Below are 15,077 nucleotides of genomic sequence, written 5' to 3'. Positions count from 1 at the left end.
GTGCTGGGCATGGTAGCCCATGCCTGGAATCATAGCAATTTGGGAGTCTGAGGCAGAAGGATCAAAGTTTGAGACCAGCCTCAGCAACCTAGTGAGGTTCTGAGAAACTTGGTGAGACCCTGTCTCAAAATAAATGAATAAATAAATAAGAGCTAGAATGTAGCCCAGTGATAAAATGCCCCTGGGCTCAATCCCCAGTAACTGCTCCCCACCCCTGAAAAAAAGATGGAAAAAGATAACTGTTAAGATGACCAGGGTGTGGCTCAGTGGTGGAGCACTTGCCTGGCGTGTACAGGTCCTGGGTTCCATCCCAGTACTGTAGGGGAAAAAGAGAACACTTGTCGGGGCTGGGCTTGTGGCTGAGTGGTAGAGCACTTGCCTAGCACGTGTGAGGCACTGGGTTTGATCCTCTGCACCACATAAAAAATAAAATAAAGATATTGTGTCCACCTACAACTAAAAAGTATATTTAAAAAGAAAAAAAAGATAACACTTGTGGAAGATGGGCTTTCTTCCTGGCAGGAAGCAATCTGGACACCTCAAAGGTCAGGTGCTGCCCACTGGGGGGTACTGGGCAGGCTGGCCTTTGCCCCTGCTCCTGCCCTTGGCCTGACCCTGCGGTGGTGAAGGTGGGTGGGAGAGAGCAGAAGCAGTGAGGTTTCCTGGGATCCTGTGGGCAGAAGCCACCTACTGACTGCTGGGAGGAGCGGGGCCTCTAATCAGGGGAGGTGAGTGCTTGTGCACAAGTGTGTGTATATGTCAGCCACCATGTGACCTGCACTCCCCTTGGAAACATGGGGTCAGCGCCTCAGTCCAGGCTAGGCAGATCTGAGGGGGGCCTCTTGGCTGACAGGTGGGGGCAGCCACCCATTCACACTGCCCTTCCTGGTGGGGGTGTTGTCTTCTGGGACCCAGAGGGCTCAGGATGGTCTCCTTTACTGGCCAGTGTGGATGGGGAGGTTTCCCCGCTTTTTTTTTTTTTAAACCTTTAGGAGAGATCCAGCTTTCTGCTGTGGACCTGTTGTGGGGGCTCCCCTCCCCTCATCCAGAGGGAGTGATTTCAGGGTCCCAGAGTGAGACGATGATAACTGTAGCATCAGGGCAGCCTGAGTGGCAGGTGTGTCTCCAGACAGAGCCACTGAGGGTAAGGAGCCCAAGAGGTGCCTCCTGCTCTTGTCCTCTCCAAAATTTCGTTCCCAGGACCAGGACTGCGTCTCCCACTTGCATATTCCCGTGGCTTAGTGGTAGAGTTGAAGGGGCTTCTGTCATTTCTGAGCAAGGAGTTCAGACATAGCTTGCCCAGCAGGCCGAGCAGGGCTGGCTTCAGGCACTGACAATGCGGACTGTTACTTTAGCTTTTCCAGTGTCAGCTGTAGTGCCTAGGGCAAGGGCCCAGTCAAGCCCACCATCTGTCTTTGTAAATAAAGTTTTATTGGGACACAGCTGCTCAGTTGGAACAGCCCCATAAAGCCTGAACCAGAAGTTGCTCAGACAATTGGCTGTTGGTCTGGAGTGTTAGCCCCTGTGCTGAGACCACACCCCTGGGAGGCCTTGCTGTTGTCCAGGGCCAGACTGAAACTTTGGGTCCCTTTGTTCTGGCCCCTTCATTTTATCAGCAGGAAGTCTAGGTGATGACTAGCCATGGTCCTGTGGTTGGCAAAGATGAAGAAAGGCTAGGTGTGGTGGCGCACTCCTGTAATCCCAGCTACTTTGAAGGCTGAGAGGAGAAATACAAGTTCAAGGCCCACCTCAGCAACTTAGCGAGACCCTTCTCAAAAGAAAAAAGGCTAGCAATGTAGCTCAGTGGTAGAGTACCCCTGTTTCAGTCTGTATCCTGCAAAAAACAAAATAAAAGATGAGGTTAGTCCTGGAGTCCAAGGGTGTCTGCTCTGGGACCCACAACCCTCCTGGCTGCCAACCCCCACCTGGATCTCCTGAAGACTCAAAATGCTTCCCACCCTGAGTGCCACTCCCATGGCTTTCCAGGAGCTTTTCTCAGCTTCAGCAAAGAGCCTGGCATAGCTTCCAGTGGGACTGGCCTTTTTTGTTTGTGACCTTTGGAACTGAAAACAAAGCCCAGTCATGCACAGCCTGGATGGGAAGGGCCAATGTGCATGACCCTTGTGGAGTTGGGATCAGCTGCAGCTTAGAGGAAGCCTTGGTGTCCTGGTCCCCTCCACTCCTGGGGATGTAGGTTCCATGTCTTTGCCTTGGAGTGGGTCGTGGGGCCCGTAACTGCTTCTTGTTGGGCCCTGACCACAGTCTCTTGTTCCTTCGGCCTCTGCTCTGTGGTCAGAACAGGGGGGGGCGGTGTCTCTGTGGGGCTGGTGTCCGTCCGCCATGGATACCTCACCCTGGACTTAGGGTGGTCTTGGGGAGCCTTCCAGAGCTTTCTCAGCTTGGGGCAAGTGCTCTCTGTAGATCAGATTCCATGTAAGATACCAGAGGCCCGAAAGTCCCCGAGAAGGGCTTCCTGGGTTGGTCTCCCTGGCGAGGGGCAGCGTGTGGTTTCTGCGTTCTGTCAGCAGGAGCGGCCTGGTTTTGCTCTTCTCTTCTGATGTCGTCTCTCCTTTCAGAAAGGGTGTGGCAGCTGAGCTGCACAGGCCAGGCAGGGGCCTTGCGGGGAGATGTCTGAGGGCAGGGGCAGGTCTCAGCTAGAAGAGTGTGTTCCTTCCTTTCCTGGTGGCACTATTTTTGGAGTTGGACGCTCACCGATGTCTGCTTGTTCCAGGGAAATGTGCTCAGCTCGCAGTGCATCTGGCGAGTGGGAGGGGACAACCAGTGCTGGCGGCCTGTGTCCAGCTCATCCCTAGTCTTCTCTGGGGCCAGAATGAGGCATGTTGGATCCCTTTCCTGTGCACGGGGTCTCACTGGTGAGGTCCTTCATGTAGGGCCACACAGCCCACCCTGTGATCTATGAATGGCTCCATCCTGGGGTCAGCTTTTCATAAACCGGAAGTAAGCTGTGTCAAGGAGGATTCTGCTGAGGTGTCTGTCCTGAGAGGATTGATGAGGTGTGGCCCCAGCTCTCTCTGCGCTACCCTCCTGTCATAGCATCTCTGAGCTTAGGAGGCCGTGGATTCCCCGCTGAGCAGCGCCTGCCAGAGCTCACATGTGCAAGGTAAAGTTCACCAGCCCTGGAGCAGAAGTGGGTCCATGCAGCCCCACAAAGGCAAAGGCGTGGAGTGTCTTCCTTCCCCTGGGTGGGGTGACCGGCAGGGTCTAGGCCCAGAGTCCCACCACTGATGGCAGCTTGTCCTGGGAGCCTCAGAGTGCCCCTGCCTTTTGCCTTTCCTCTTCCTGCTCTCTCACATGTGGGTTAATTGAAGTCTGGCCACTTTGGAGTGACAGGAGTGGCCTGAGAGCTGGCCGCAAACTGTGGTGCAGTTCTGGGTTGAGGTGTTCAGGAGCAGGTAACCATGCGCTGTGGGCACAGCTGTTCCTCAGCAGGGCCTCATGCCCAGGTGTTTGCATTGGGGTGGAGGGATCCAGTGAGTGGGAGAACCTGAGGGTGTCACAGGCAGGTCACCAGAGGATGTGGAAAACAGGGCTCAGGCCTAGGGCAGTGCCAGCAGGGCCAGTACCATGTTGACCACACCGGGACTGGTCCTGAGCCAGTCTGCAGACCAGGCGGATTTACTGCAGCACGGTCTGGGAATTGGGGGCAGCAGCCTGGGCACATGCTGGCAGAGGCTGCCCATCATCCTGTGGCCACATGGGCACCCAGGGCTCAGAGGGAGGCCAGGCAGAAAGCTTCCAAGTGGTGGAGCTGGTGTCCTGATGACAGCTAAGGGCTGGGAAAAGGGACAGGCTGCCTCATTCTCCTTGCTGATGTTAAAACACATGGAGGCTGGGCACAGGGTGGCAGTGACCACCTGTGTAGTAGTGCCACCCTCTGGGCCTCAGTTCCCCCTCCTGCAGTGTGGAGTCATTGTGGGCCAGTGCCTGTGGCCTGGTGGTGTGGTCAGGTCTTGAGTCCTACCCCTTTGGCTGCAAGGCCTCCTTTCTCCTCCTCCGTGGCATGTTTGTGGGTTTAGGGAGCTGCACTCCAAAGTGGCTTACAGGGCATCTGGCACATGAGGCTCCCCTTTCCTGCTCCACCGTGTCCGGGCACAGACAGCTCGGCTGGGCTGCTTCTGCCCACATCCCTGCTTTCTTGTACCTGTTAGTGGCGAGGAGCCTGCTTTATTGAGGACAGTTGAACAGTGAGAAATAAAAGCTCGGCCTAGAATGGCAGGCAGGTGGGGGTGTGGCCCCACGTGCTCCTGTGTTCCTGGCTCCTCCGGGCACACCTGCCTTTCTGCTGCCCATGAAGCCACAGGCACAGCCTGGCCCAGGAAGGGTGGGACTGGCCCCTGCATCTTTAAAATGGCTTTGGTTAGGAAGGCCTAGCAGAAACTTCCTCACTCCTCTGACACAGCCTTGCTGGTAGGGTCACAGGTGCTGCCGGGTCAGTGAAGGCAGGTGGAGAGGAAGGCACACGGTGGAGTGGCAGGAAGGGCCGGTGGTGGCTTCAGTTCCCAGATGTCCCAACATTTGCTGCCCTCTGGCCCCTGAGCATCAAGAGGTTGCCCACTGGGGTTCAGCTGTGAGCCTGGGGGTGCAGACGTCCAGTTGCTTGACCTGTCCCTTCACAGCTCTGGTGTCCCGGAAGAGTTGAGGCACAAGTTGCTCCAAAGGAGCTCCACTGTTGGAGCTGGGCACCGAGGGGTCTCTTGCAGGTGGGAGTCACAGACCCCAGGCTAGCCAACTGCTGGATACTCAGAGCTGCAGGACTTATGTGGACCTCCGGGCCTGTCACCTGGACTTGTCTGAGACAGGTCCCTATGGAGGGTGACACAGAGCAGGCATTCCTCACAACAGCCTAAGGGGGTGGTCTCCACGGGGCTGTAGCGAGGCTGCAGCCTGGAGGCTTCACAGGCTGTGTTTTGTGGTGACTTGTTGACCCCATGATTTGTCCTGTGGGCAGTGTCAGCCTCTCCTCAGGCCTGAAAGATGACCAATGACAGACAGGTGTTACCACTTTAAAGACCAGACTCTGGCTCCCTCCCCACCCTCTCCAGGCAGAGGCGAACGTGACAGAGATCAGGTGGGCAGCGCAGTGTGAGCTCAGAGCCCAGGAGGAAGGCCAAGTTGGCAGACGGCTTGGGGGAAACGCAGCCAGGGGACTGTTTTGCTCAGGATGTGCGTTCAGATTTTGGTGAACTTGAGTTACAAAATTGCGTGGCAAAAACCAGAATAGGAGTGGCTGCAGCACATCAGCCAAGTCATTCCTGGGTGGGTGGCTCTGCAGCTCCCCTGCGCCACCTGGAAGGCTCCTCTCCTCCTCCTCAGCCTCACCCCTCCTGGCGCCTGCCCTGTCTCTTCGGTTGTCCCTTGGGCACAAGTAGCCAAGCAGGCCATCGAGGTTGAGTGAAGTGTGTCTGTGAGGGTGTGATCACTGGGTCAACCGTTGCCACTGTGACTGCCCAGAGCCTGCCCACACTGTCCACGAGAGACGAGGCCTCTCTAAACGTGGGATCGGAGCAGTGGGTGGGAGGGAAGTGAGTCTGCAGGATGGTGACTTGCAGGGTCAGGTCAGACCTGGCATCTGGCCAGAGCACATGCTCTCCATTTTGGCCAGAATGCTGGCCAAGCCCCCACGTAGGACACCTGCTAACCTGGTCCTGGTGCCTTGCTGGGCAGTGGGGGTCCTAGGTGGAGAGTGACAGTCCCACAGGCTCTAGAGCAGCCTGCATGACAGGAAGACTCCCTGGTAGAAGGGACATTTGCCAGGGTCTGAAGAAAGATTGGAGTTCCTGGCCCTGGCGGTTGTTGGGGAAAGCCAGTGCCCAGGAGGCCTGTCCCTGCCCACGGGTGCCAGTGGCCAGAGACACGCCAGAGCAACAGTTCAGAGTGAGTGGGGAAGCCGGCCAGAGGGCACCTCCTCCCTTTCTTAGGCCTCCCTCTCCAGTCCCTTCCCATCCTGGTTCAGATGTCTCCTTGTCACTTGGGTCACCTGGGATTGGGTCACTCGGGATCAGTGGCCTTGGCTCTGCGCACCTGCCTGCTCAGTGAAGGCTGTTAGACATTCGTCTAATCCTGCAGTGGGCTGTGTGGAGGGGGAGGGTCCTGTGTGGTTCCCTGTCCTCCCGCTCTGGACAGAGTGTTCCATCCTCCCGTTGCCTCCGGGGCTGCGTCCTGCCTGAGATTCCCAGTAGCTGCCAGCTCCTGCCTGGAGCCCTGGCCGCGCCGCCTCCCCCAGGCTCTTCGCACTCGCACGTGTCGGGGTCGCTCCCTCCGCAGTTCTCCTGCTCTGCCAGATGCCTTTTCCAAAAATAAAGCTGGCAGAACTCCGCTACCTCTTCTCATGTGGGTTAAGTGGCTTCACCCCACGGTGGTGGCACTCCCTCACAGAGCCCCACAGAGGCACCTCCGGCGCTGCCTTGCGCAGCAGCTGCTCAGGGCCTGAGGTGGCCATGCCCTCTCCAGACCCTGAGTGTTCATGGTGGCTTTCCTGAACTGGGTGCCAGCGTGGCCCTCTGCAGCCTTGTAGCTTCTTCTCTGCTCTGCTCTGCTCTCTCCTTTCCCTCTGTTGGGGATGTATCATGGCCCCACACATGCTAGGCAAGCACTCTGCCACTGAGTGTGTCCCCAGCCCAGAACACTTTTCTTTTTCAACTAGGTTCCTTTTTTTAAATTTTTTTTTTTTTTTAAATATTTATTTATTTATTTTAGTTTTCGGCGGACACAACATCTTTGTTTGTATGTGGTGCTGAGGATCGAACCCGGGCCACACGCATGCCAGGCGAGCGTGCTACCGCTTGAGCCACATCCCCAGCCCCTTAAATTTTTTTTTAATATTTATTTTTTAGTTTTCCGCGGACACAACATCTTTGTTTGTATGTGGTGCTGAGGATCGAACCCGGGACACACACATGCCAGGCGAGCGCGCTACCGCTTGAGCCACATCCCCAGCCCCCCCTTTTTTCTTTAATCAAATAAAACCATAAAAAAGTGCTACCTTATAAAGCAGGTGATGGTGGGCTGCTCGGCAGGGCCAGGGAGCCTTATAGTGTGACTCTGCCTTAGAGCTGGGTGGTCCTCAGGGATCCCCCTCCATAGGTCCCTGGCGTTGTGGGGTTCTGGGATGCACCTGGCCCCCTGTGCCCGCCCTGGAGGGTGTGCTGCAGGTGGCAGCTTCGGGCCGTCTGCTGGATCACTGGCCTGCACCCTTAGCAATGAAGCTCTTTCTGGGCTCAGCAAACCTGGCCAAGGTGGCTCAGGGCTGCTCCGGGAAAGGCTTCTGGGATTCTGCGTGGATGGCCCAACACTTTTCCTGAAGTTGGCTCAGTGGCAGGAGGAGGAAGGTCCTCAACCTTCTCCACAGAGCACTAACCCACGCTAACACCATGTTCTGCTTCTCTGTCCTGGCATCTGTGAGTTGACAGTGGCATTGGGCACTTCTCCCTTGTTTCTGCTCCTCTCCTTTCTCTTGATCTCCTCAGTTGTTTTCCCTCAGGGATGGAATTTGGAAAAGCCCCGTGTTTGAGGTACTGGGACACCTTGGTCTGGGACATTCGACCTTTCAGTTTCAAATGTTTGCTCCTAATTTGGCTGGTTTTAGGATGTCCCCTGGTGTTGGGGCTGGGGTCCCTGCTAGGCAGAAGTGATTAAGGCCAGCTCGTTCCTTGCTTCTGTTGGTCCTTCCTGCACCACTGCACACCTCAGCCTGGCCCCTCACCTGAGGTGTCCCCGTCCTTCTCTGCCTCACTGCTGGCCTACTCCTTGGGAGTCTTTCTGCATCCACACAGCTGTTTCTGTGGCTGGTCATTCCAGAGTGGCCTGGTCTGTCCCCTGGGACCCTGCTGTCTCGGGAGCCCTGACCATTCCTGGCTGCTGGACCAGGCACGTGCCTCCTTAACACATCTATCAAGCGGTGGTGGCAGGACACTGAGTGGCCTCAAATGGGGCCTCCTCAGCCTGTGACAAACCACTTCCCAGGATGCTCAGTGTTTTGGGGGACATGGTCTCGCAATCTCTGGGATGCTTGCAGAATTCTAGAGGCCCTGTTGGGAGCAGCCACTGAGCCATCCGACCAGGTTTGCTGGAGCCTAGAAAGCACTTCGGTTGCTAATGGTGCAGCCTAGTGATACCTGATTTCTGATTTGTCTCTCCCGTGCCACCCTCACAGGGCCACCTGGTGACCCAGCTAAGCAGCTTGGAGCTCCTTTCTGTCCCTGCTGAGTCTGCTGAGGGCCTTCCTTTGAAAGAGACTGTTTCTGGAGGGCATGGCCGGCTCCCTGAGGAGAGAGGGCCGCAGGAGGCTGCTGAAAGCAGGCCAGCAGCAGGAGTCCAGAATTTGCGTGGGGATTCCTTTGCCTGCATCAGGGGTCTCCAACATTCTCCTTCTTTTTCCCGTTTATATGGTGCCACCTCTTGGGCCCTAGCCAGGAATGCCAGATGGATCAGGGAAGTGCCTGGGATTCGACTCCTAGTCTCCTGGTGCACATTTTGCTGAGCCCTGGTCCATCTGGCTCTGATGGGTCCTTCATCTGCGCCTGCTCCCCTGAATAACTGGCCCCTGGCCCAGGATGCTGTACCTGCCCTGCCACACCGGCCTAAGGGAGGATGCGGCCCTTGGCCTTATCAGCCTGGCTCTGAGCCGACTATGCCATGGACCAGGTCCTGCTCCCTCCTCTCAGTGTCCTGTGCTCCAAGACCTGGGCTGGGCCAGAAGGACTCCCCTGGAGTGGGAGGCAGGTTGGAGGGTCCACCTTGCTCTGACCACAGACTGTCTAGACCTTCGAAGCCACCTCTTCAGGCACACCCCAGGACCTTCCCACTTCTTGTACACCACAGTCTCTGATTCTTCTTAGTTTTGTCGCAGTGCTGGGTAGGATACCGCCTTGCTCTGATTTGCGTCTTACTTGTGGCTTCTCGTGTGTTGTCACGGTCCATGTTACTTTCTGCAGCGGGTGCTGCATCCCTTCCTGTTCCTGTTGGCTGGTTTGGCCAGCAGTGGGGCTCCCCCCCGGGGCAGGTTGACCTAGGCCTTGCTCTCAAGAGTTTGCTTGCCTTCCGCCCGCTCTGCCAGTGAGGATGGTGGCGTGGAGGTGAGGACAGTGCCGTGGAGGTGAGGACCATGTGTGCCCTTCCTTGTTCCTGATGGGCCAACATTCCCCTGCCCTGTGGAGAGTTGTGGCCTGAGTTTGGCAGCTGGAAGTTGCCACACCTCCTTGTGGGACCTCTGCTGACAAGTGGAGTCACATGTGTGAAGCTGGCAACCAGCTGGCTACTTGTCCCCTTTGCTGAGCAAGATCTGTGCACCACACTGGCTGGTGTTTTCAAAGCACTCAAACTGTCATTAGGCTACTTTTGAAGGTCTTGAGTTTCCTTCAGTTCTGGGTAACATATTAGTGAGAAAGCTGAAGTTATGTTTAAAAAGTGTTTTTTTTTTTTTTTTTTTGGTATTGTGGGTTGAACTCAGGTGCTTAACCACTGAGACACATCTCTAGTCCTTTATATAGATATTTTTTCCAAAATATTTTTTAGTTGTAGATGGACATAATTCCTTTATTTTGTTTATTTATTTTTATGTGGTGCTGAAAATCCAACCCAGTGCCTCACACGTGCTATGCAAGTGTTCTACCACTGAGCCACAACTCCAATCCCTCTTTTTATATTTCATTTGGAGACAGGGACTCACTGAGTTGCTTAGGGCCTCACTAAGTTGCTGAGGCTGACTTTGAACTCACGATCCTCTTCCTTCAGCCTCCCAAGCTGCTGGGATTACAGGCTTACACCACTGCATCCAGCTTGTATTTTTTATTTAGAGACAGGGTCTCTCTAAGTTGCTGAGGGCCTCACTAAATTGCTGAGGCTGGCCTTGAACTTGCCATCTTCCTGCCTCAGCCTCCCGAGCTACTGGGATTACAAGAGTACATCACCACGCCCAGCTAAAGCTGGTTTTGTACTGGCAAAATAGTAGAGTTCACCCAGCCCCTGACAGCTCCCCAAATCATTTTGCATATAGGTTGTGTTAGAGCCCAAGGCCATCATCTGTTGCCATCCAAGCACAGAGCAAGAACTTACCAAGAAGTTCCAGGGCATCTGTGCTGTGATGTCCTCTGCAAGGATGAGACTACTCTATTGGCCCTGGCGCACTGCTGCTTTCTCGAAGAAAGACCCTTAATTCCCCTTTCTCCATCGTCAGAATCCGTTCTCTAGACAGAAGCTGCCTGAGTCCTCCCTGCTTAGCTTGCAAGATCCTTCCTCTTTTTGGTTTGGCATCAGGGATTGAAACCAGGGGTGCTCTACCACTGAGCTGCATCCCCAGCCCCTTTCTTTTTATTTTTAGTCAAGGGCCTAAGTGGCTTAGGCTGGCCTCATATTAGCGATCCTCCTGCCTGAGTCCCCGGAGTGGCTAGGATGCAAGCTGCGCCAGTGCGCCCAGGATCTCAAACGCCATGACCTGGGAGTCAGTGCAGCGACATTCAATGGAACCAGGAGAGGTGTCCTCATGATGAGCTCTTGGTGCACCCAGTGGGGTTCAGTTGTAAACTAGGACATGCACAGGAGTCTTCGTGGCTATACTGTCACGTGCAATACCTGTCACATGTGGCAAAGGTGGAATGAATGGGCCACCAGTCTCACATTTTACTTAAACAACAGGCCTGCCATCACCTTGCTGAATATTATTTGATGTTTTGAGAAAGGTCGCCAAGAGCCTCTTGTGTCCTTTTTCCCAGACCTTATCCCCCATGGCCTGTCTGATACTCTGGCCGAGAGTGGATGCCATGAGGTTGCATGGTCTTCGTCCCCACTTTAGCCCCTGAAAGACAGGACCGATTGTTCCCATTTTGTGGATGAGAAAGCTGACAGATACAGTGTCAAATCTGTCACCAAGGCCAACAGTGAGTTGAGGGACTGTCTCCCTGACCCAAGGAGTCTGCAGGCCCCTGCAGCTTTGCCCCTTTGTTCATGTCAGGGCTTTGCTTTGTGTGTATGTGTGTTTAATATTTATTTTTTAGTTTTAGGGGACACACTATCTTTATTTTACATTTACGTGGTGCCTCATGCCTGCTAGGCGAGTGCTCCACCACTCAGCCCCAGCCTAGCCCCAGCCCCAGCCCCAGCCCCTGCTTTGTGTTTTTAATAAGAGAATATTGTAGTCCTTTATCGGAGTGTTCAGAAAAGTAGAGGTGGGAGCTGGAAGAGGTGAAGGTTGTTGTGTGGCAGGGTCCATTTAGTACTATCACATACATTGTTTCAGCAGCCTAATAGGTTAGGTTGCTAGCTCCCTATGGCAAGGCCCAGAGAGGTAAGGTGTATTACTGAGGCCACACAGCTTAAATGTCAAATCCTGAATGGGAACCGAATCTTCTAATCTTAGCTTTTGGGCTCTGAAACAGACTTTTGCTTTCAGTTTCCAGCAGCTGTCAGTGGCCTCAGTGTGCCGTTTTCTGATCTTGAGTCTTCCAGTGCCCTGACCCTGCTGGGCTGATGGGTGGAAGTTGGGCTTTTATACTGCTGGGATCTCCTGCAAGGAAGGACATCCCAGGTGATATTTCAGGTACTGCTTTAGCTTTAAGGCTGAGGTCAGGTCACTTCCCTGCACCCCTGGCCTTGGTTTTGGGTGGCTCAGGTGTCATGGAGGAGGGAGCCAGCCCTGGATCACGTGGATTTTAGTGCCTTCCAATTTGTCATTGCTACACACGTCTGTGAGTCAAGTTTCATTCTTCCTAACCCAGGCCCCTGGCTCCTGACCCCTGGGAGGCAGGAGGATTGCAAGTTCAAAGCCAGCCTCACCAACTTATGAAGGCCCTAAGCAACTCAGCGAGAACCCATCTCTAATAAAATACAAAAAAGGGCTGGGGCCGGGGCTCAGTGGTTAAGTGCCCCTGGGTTCAATCCCTGGTACTAAACAAGCCTGGGTTGGCAATGAGTGCTGGGAGGCTGCTGGGCAGGGCCTGACTAGATCTTCTGCTCTGGTCAGTCCTGCTTCCCCCCATAGGATTGCAGAAGGGAACTGGATTTTGTCCTTGCAGCCAGACTGCGGAGAAGGGCAGCTGCCCAGCACCAGAAGCCAGTTTTGTTTTCCTTTCCTAAATAAATAGGCCTCTGGCCATCCGCTGAAGCTGTCAGTCTGGAGCTGAGCCGGGTTTGACTGCTGTATCACGAACCATTCCTGAAATCTAACTTTTAGCCTGAAATAAATGATCTTTAATGATCTTGGTTGGCTCTGGCTGATGCTGTTGAGTAGGAAGGTAGGAGACATTATCAGTATTTTCTTTTGGAAGAATTAATATTTTTAGAGCAGTTTTGATTTCACAGAAGGTTTGAGTGGTGAGTGCTGCCTGGCCTGTGCTACCCTAGGTTCCATCCTGGCACCAGACCCGACCAAACCACCCTGAAGACTGCAGGTGTCCCACTTACACCGTCTCCCCATGATCAAAGTCCCCCACCTGGGTGGTACGTTTGTTGTGACAGCTAATCCTACGTTGACGTGTCATTGCCACCTGGAGTCCATACTTCATGTCTGGTTTCATAGAGTTGAAATTATATAGTAGGCAGCCTCTTCAGACAAGCGTCTTTAACTTAACAATATACACTTAAGGTTCTTCCATGTCTTTTCATGGCTTGATCATTTGTTTGTTTGTTTAGTACCAGGGATTGAACCCAAGGGTACTTAACCACTGAGCCATAGCCCCGGATCTTTTTTGTATTTTATTAGAGATGGGTTCTCACTGAGTTGCTTAGAGCCTCCATAAGTTGGTGAGGCTGGCTTTGAACTTGCAATCCTCCTGCCTCAGCCTCCCGGGTTGCTGGGATTATAGGTGTACACCACTGCACGTGGCTCATTTCTTCATCACTTCTTTCTTTCTCTTTTTCTTTCTCTCTTCATTTCTCTCTTTCTTTCTTTCTTTTTTTGCGGGGCTGGGAATGGGAGCAGGGCCTCGCATGTCTAGGTGAGAGCTCTGCCACTGAGCCACACCAGCGCACTCATGCCTTTTTGCTGCTAAATAATATTCCATTATTACATAACACAGTTTATCTGTTTATTTACTCGAAGACTTCTTGGTTTCTTCCATGTTTGGATAATTATTAATAAAGCTGCTGTCACTCTCTGAGTGCAGGTTTGTGTGGACACAAGTATCACTCTGCTGGGTAAACACAAAGGAGCGTGATACTGGATCACCTGGTAAGAGCATGTTATTGAGATTGTGCATGAGTGTGTTACTGGGAATTAAACCAGGGCCTCACTCACTCCAGGCAGGTGCTTTACCACTGAGCTCCTTCTCCAGCCCTTTTTACTTTGTTTTAAGACAGGAGCCCACTAAGTTGCTGAGGCTGGCTTGGAACTAGTGATCCTCTTGCCTCAGCCTCCCGAGTTGTTGGGATTACAGGTGCGTGTCATTGCACGAAGCTGTTATTTAGTCTTGTAAGAAGCTCCTGCTGGGCATGGTGGCACACCCCTGTAATCCCAGTGACTTGGGAGGCCAAGTCAGGAGGATCGCAAATTTTCAGATTTGCTTTGGCAATATAGCCAGACCCTGCCAGTCTGATGGCCTCCCTCTACCTCTTTCTAAACTGTACCTTCCAAGAAATGTTAAAAGCGTTGTTTCCTGCACTTGACCTGGTTTCATTTATTTGCAAGCCCTGAAAGATGAGCTGTCACCCACAGGAAATAGAGGAAATGCTCTGGGCTTGGCATGTGGCCTGTCTCCTCCTGTCTTACTTTCCTGCTTGCCCCTCTCTGAGGGGTCTCCTGTCTTGCCCAGTGCCAAGGGGAGGCAGTGCCTGGTCTCCTCCTATATGTAGGGAAGTTTTCTGCCGAGGCAGTGGCCCGTCTCACCTTGAAGGCTCCCGTGAAGCCCCACCAGCACCAGCACATTCTCCCGTGGCTGCTGACTTCCAGAGTGGCTCTGGCGTTTGCCTTGGAAGTGCTGTCACGGGGCCTGTTTGCATGGCCCTGTTTGCGCCTCAGTTTCCCCTTCTGTAAGGAGCAAGTAGTTCAACTTGCTCTGGAGGTTGTGGGGACCAAGTGGAGTGTCACGTGAAGAGTCAGTTGGGTAGCATAGTGGCTTTAGATGGCAGGTTCATTGCTGTCACACTGGGAAGAAGCTGAACTCTCTGGGGTCTTCACACCATCCCCCATCTCCTCCCATCCAAACTTCCCACATTGTCCTTTGTGACATTCAGACATCTGCCAAAACAGCAGGTAGCAGCTCGTGGAGGACAGGCCCCTGTCCTCAGCTGCCTGCCTGAGTCTCGCTACCCTACATCAGGTCAGAAGATCCCCGACAAGGCCCTGAGCCGACCTCCCTGCAGGGCCCGCCCTGGCTGCTTCTCCGCGGCTGAGTCTTCCTCACAGTCTGACCAACAGGGGCCACTTTCCCGCTCCTTGCTCCAGTGCAGATTCCCTTGAAGTGGCTACAGGTCGGGGGAGGGGCTGGCTCTGCCTGCTGAGCCCTCTTCTCTCAGTGGGTGGCACTGCCTCCATGCAGTCTGCCAGTCTTGTCCCATAGCCTGGTAGCTCTCCTCCCAACCCTGGTGGCAGCTGGGAGCCCGCAGGCCTGGGTTCCCCTGGTCCTGAAGGGAGGGGAAACAGGCTGTGGGGCTCATGCCACGACCCAGGGCAGTCAGGTGGGCACTGCGCCCTGTCTGATGCAGATTGGAGTGAGCCTGGAACAGGGGGCCCACCGTCCCCACCCGAGGTGTCCTGCAGCTGCCACCAACTCCTCTTTGCACCCCAGCAGCCAGGGCACTGGTTGATGTACCTATGGGGCGGGCCTAGCCCTCCCCTGGACACCTCTGGCTCTCGTCACACTGGGTGCTGACCTTTGATAGTACTTCTGTTGCTGTCTTTTCTGATTTTCAAGTCCTGGGCTCCAGGTTCTGAGATAGTACCTACCTGGAGGCTCTGGGTAGGGACCTGGGGAAGTGAGGGGGCTCCTAGGCTCTGAAGGCAGAGGCCCGTGTCCAATAGCAGTCATCCAGAATGTGCCCAGAAGGCCAGGGCCTGGGTGCTGTGATGATTGCAAGGGGTGGGGCCGGGCAGAGCGGCCCTTTCTGTGAGGCAGCAGGCGGTGGGG

At 54.3% G+C, this 15,077-nt stretch overlaps 1 protein-coding gene across 2 annotated transcripts in view; it reads left to right on the top strand.

Moving 5' to 3' along the window:
- Positions 1-229: 229 nt before the first annotated feature.
- Positions 230-15,077, top strand: part of Ell (elongation factor for RNA polymerase II) — a 58,682-nt gene continuing 43,834 nt past the window's right edge. Inside the window, exon 1 of one of the 2 annotated variants that reach the window (XM_048795474.1) lies at positions 230-3,121. In XM_048795474.1, coding sequence (XP_048651431.1) covers positions 3,113-3,121 — 9 coding nt within the window. In that variant the 5' untranslated portion in view covers positions 230-3,112. The remainder of the gene's footprint in view (positions 3,122-15,077) is intronic. The other variant, XM_048795473.1, reaches the window with a different exon arrangement.

Source organism: Marmota marmota, unplaced genomic scaffold (genome assembly GCF_001458135.2).
Source record: "Marmota marmota marmota unplaced genomic scaffold, marMar, whole genome shotgun sequence".
Lineage (NCBI taxonomy): Eukaryota > Metazoa > Chordata > Mammalia > Rodentia > Sciuridae > Marmota > Marmota marmota.
The sequence above is the reverse complement of the archived record's forward strand: the minus strand, read 5'-3'. Positions and strand labels throughout refer to the sequence as shown.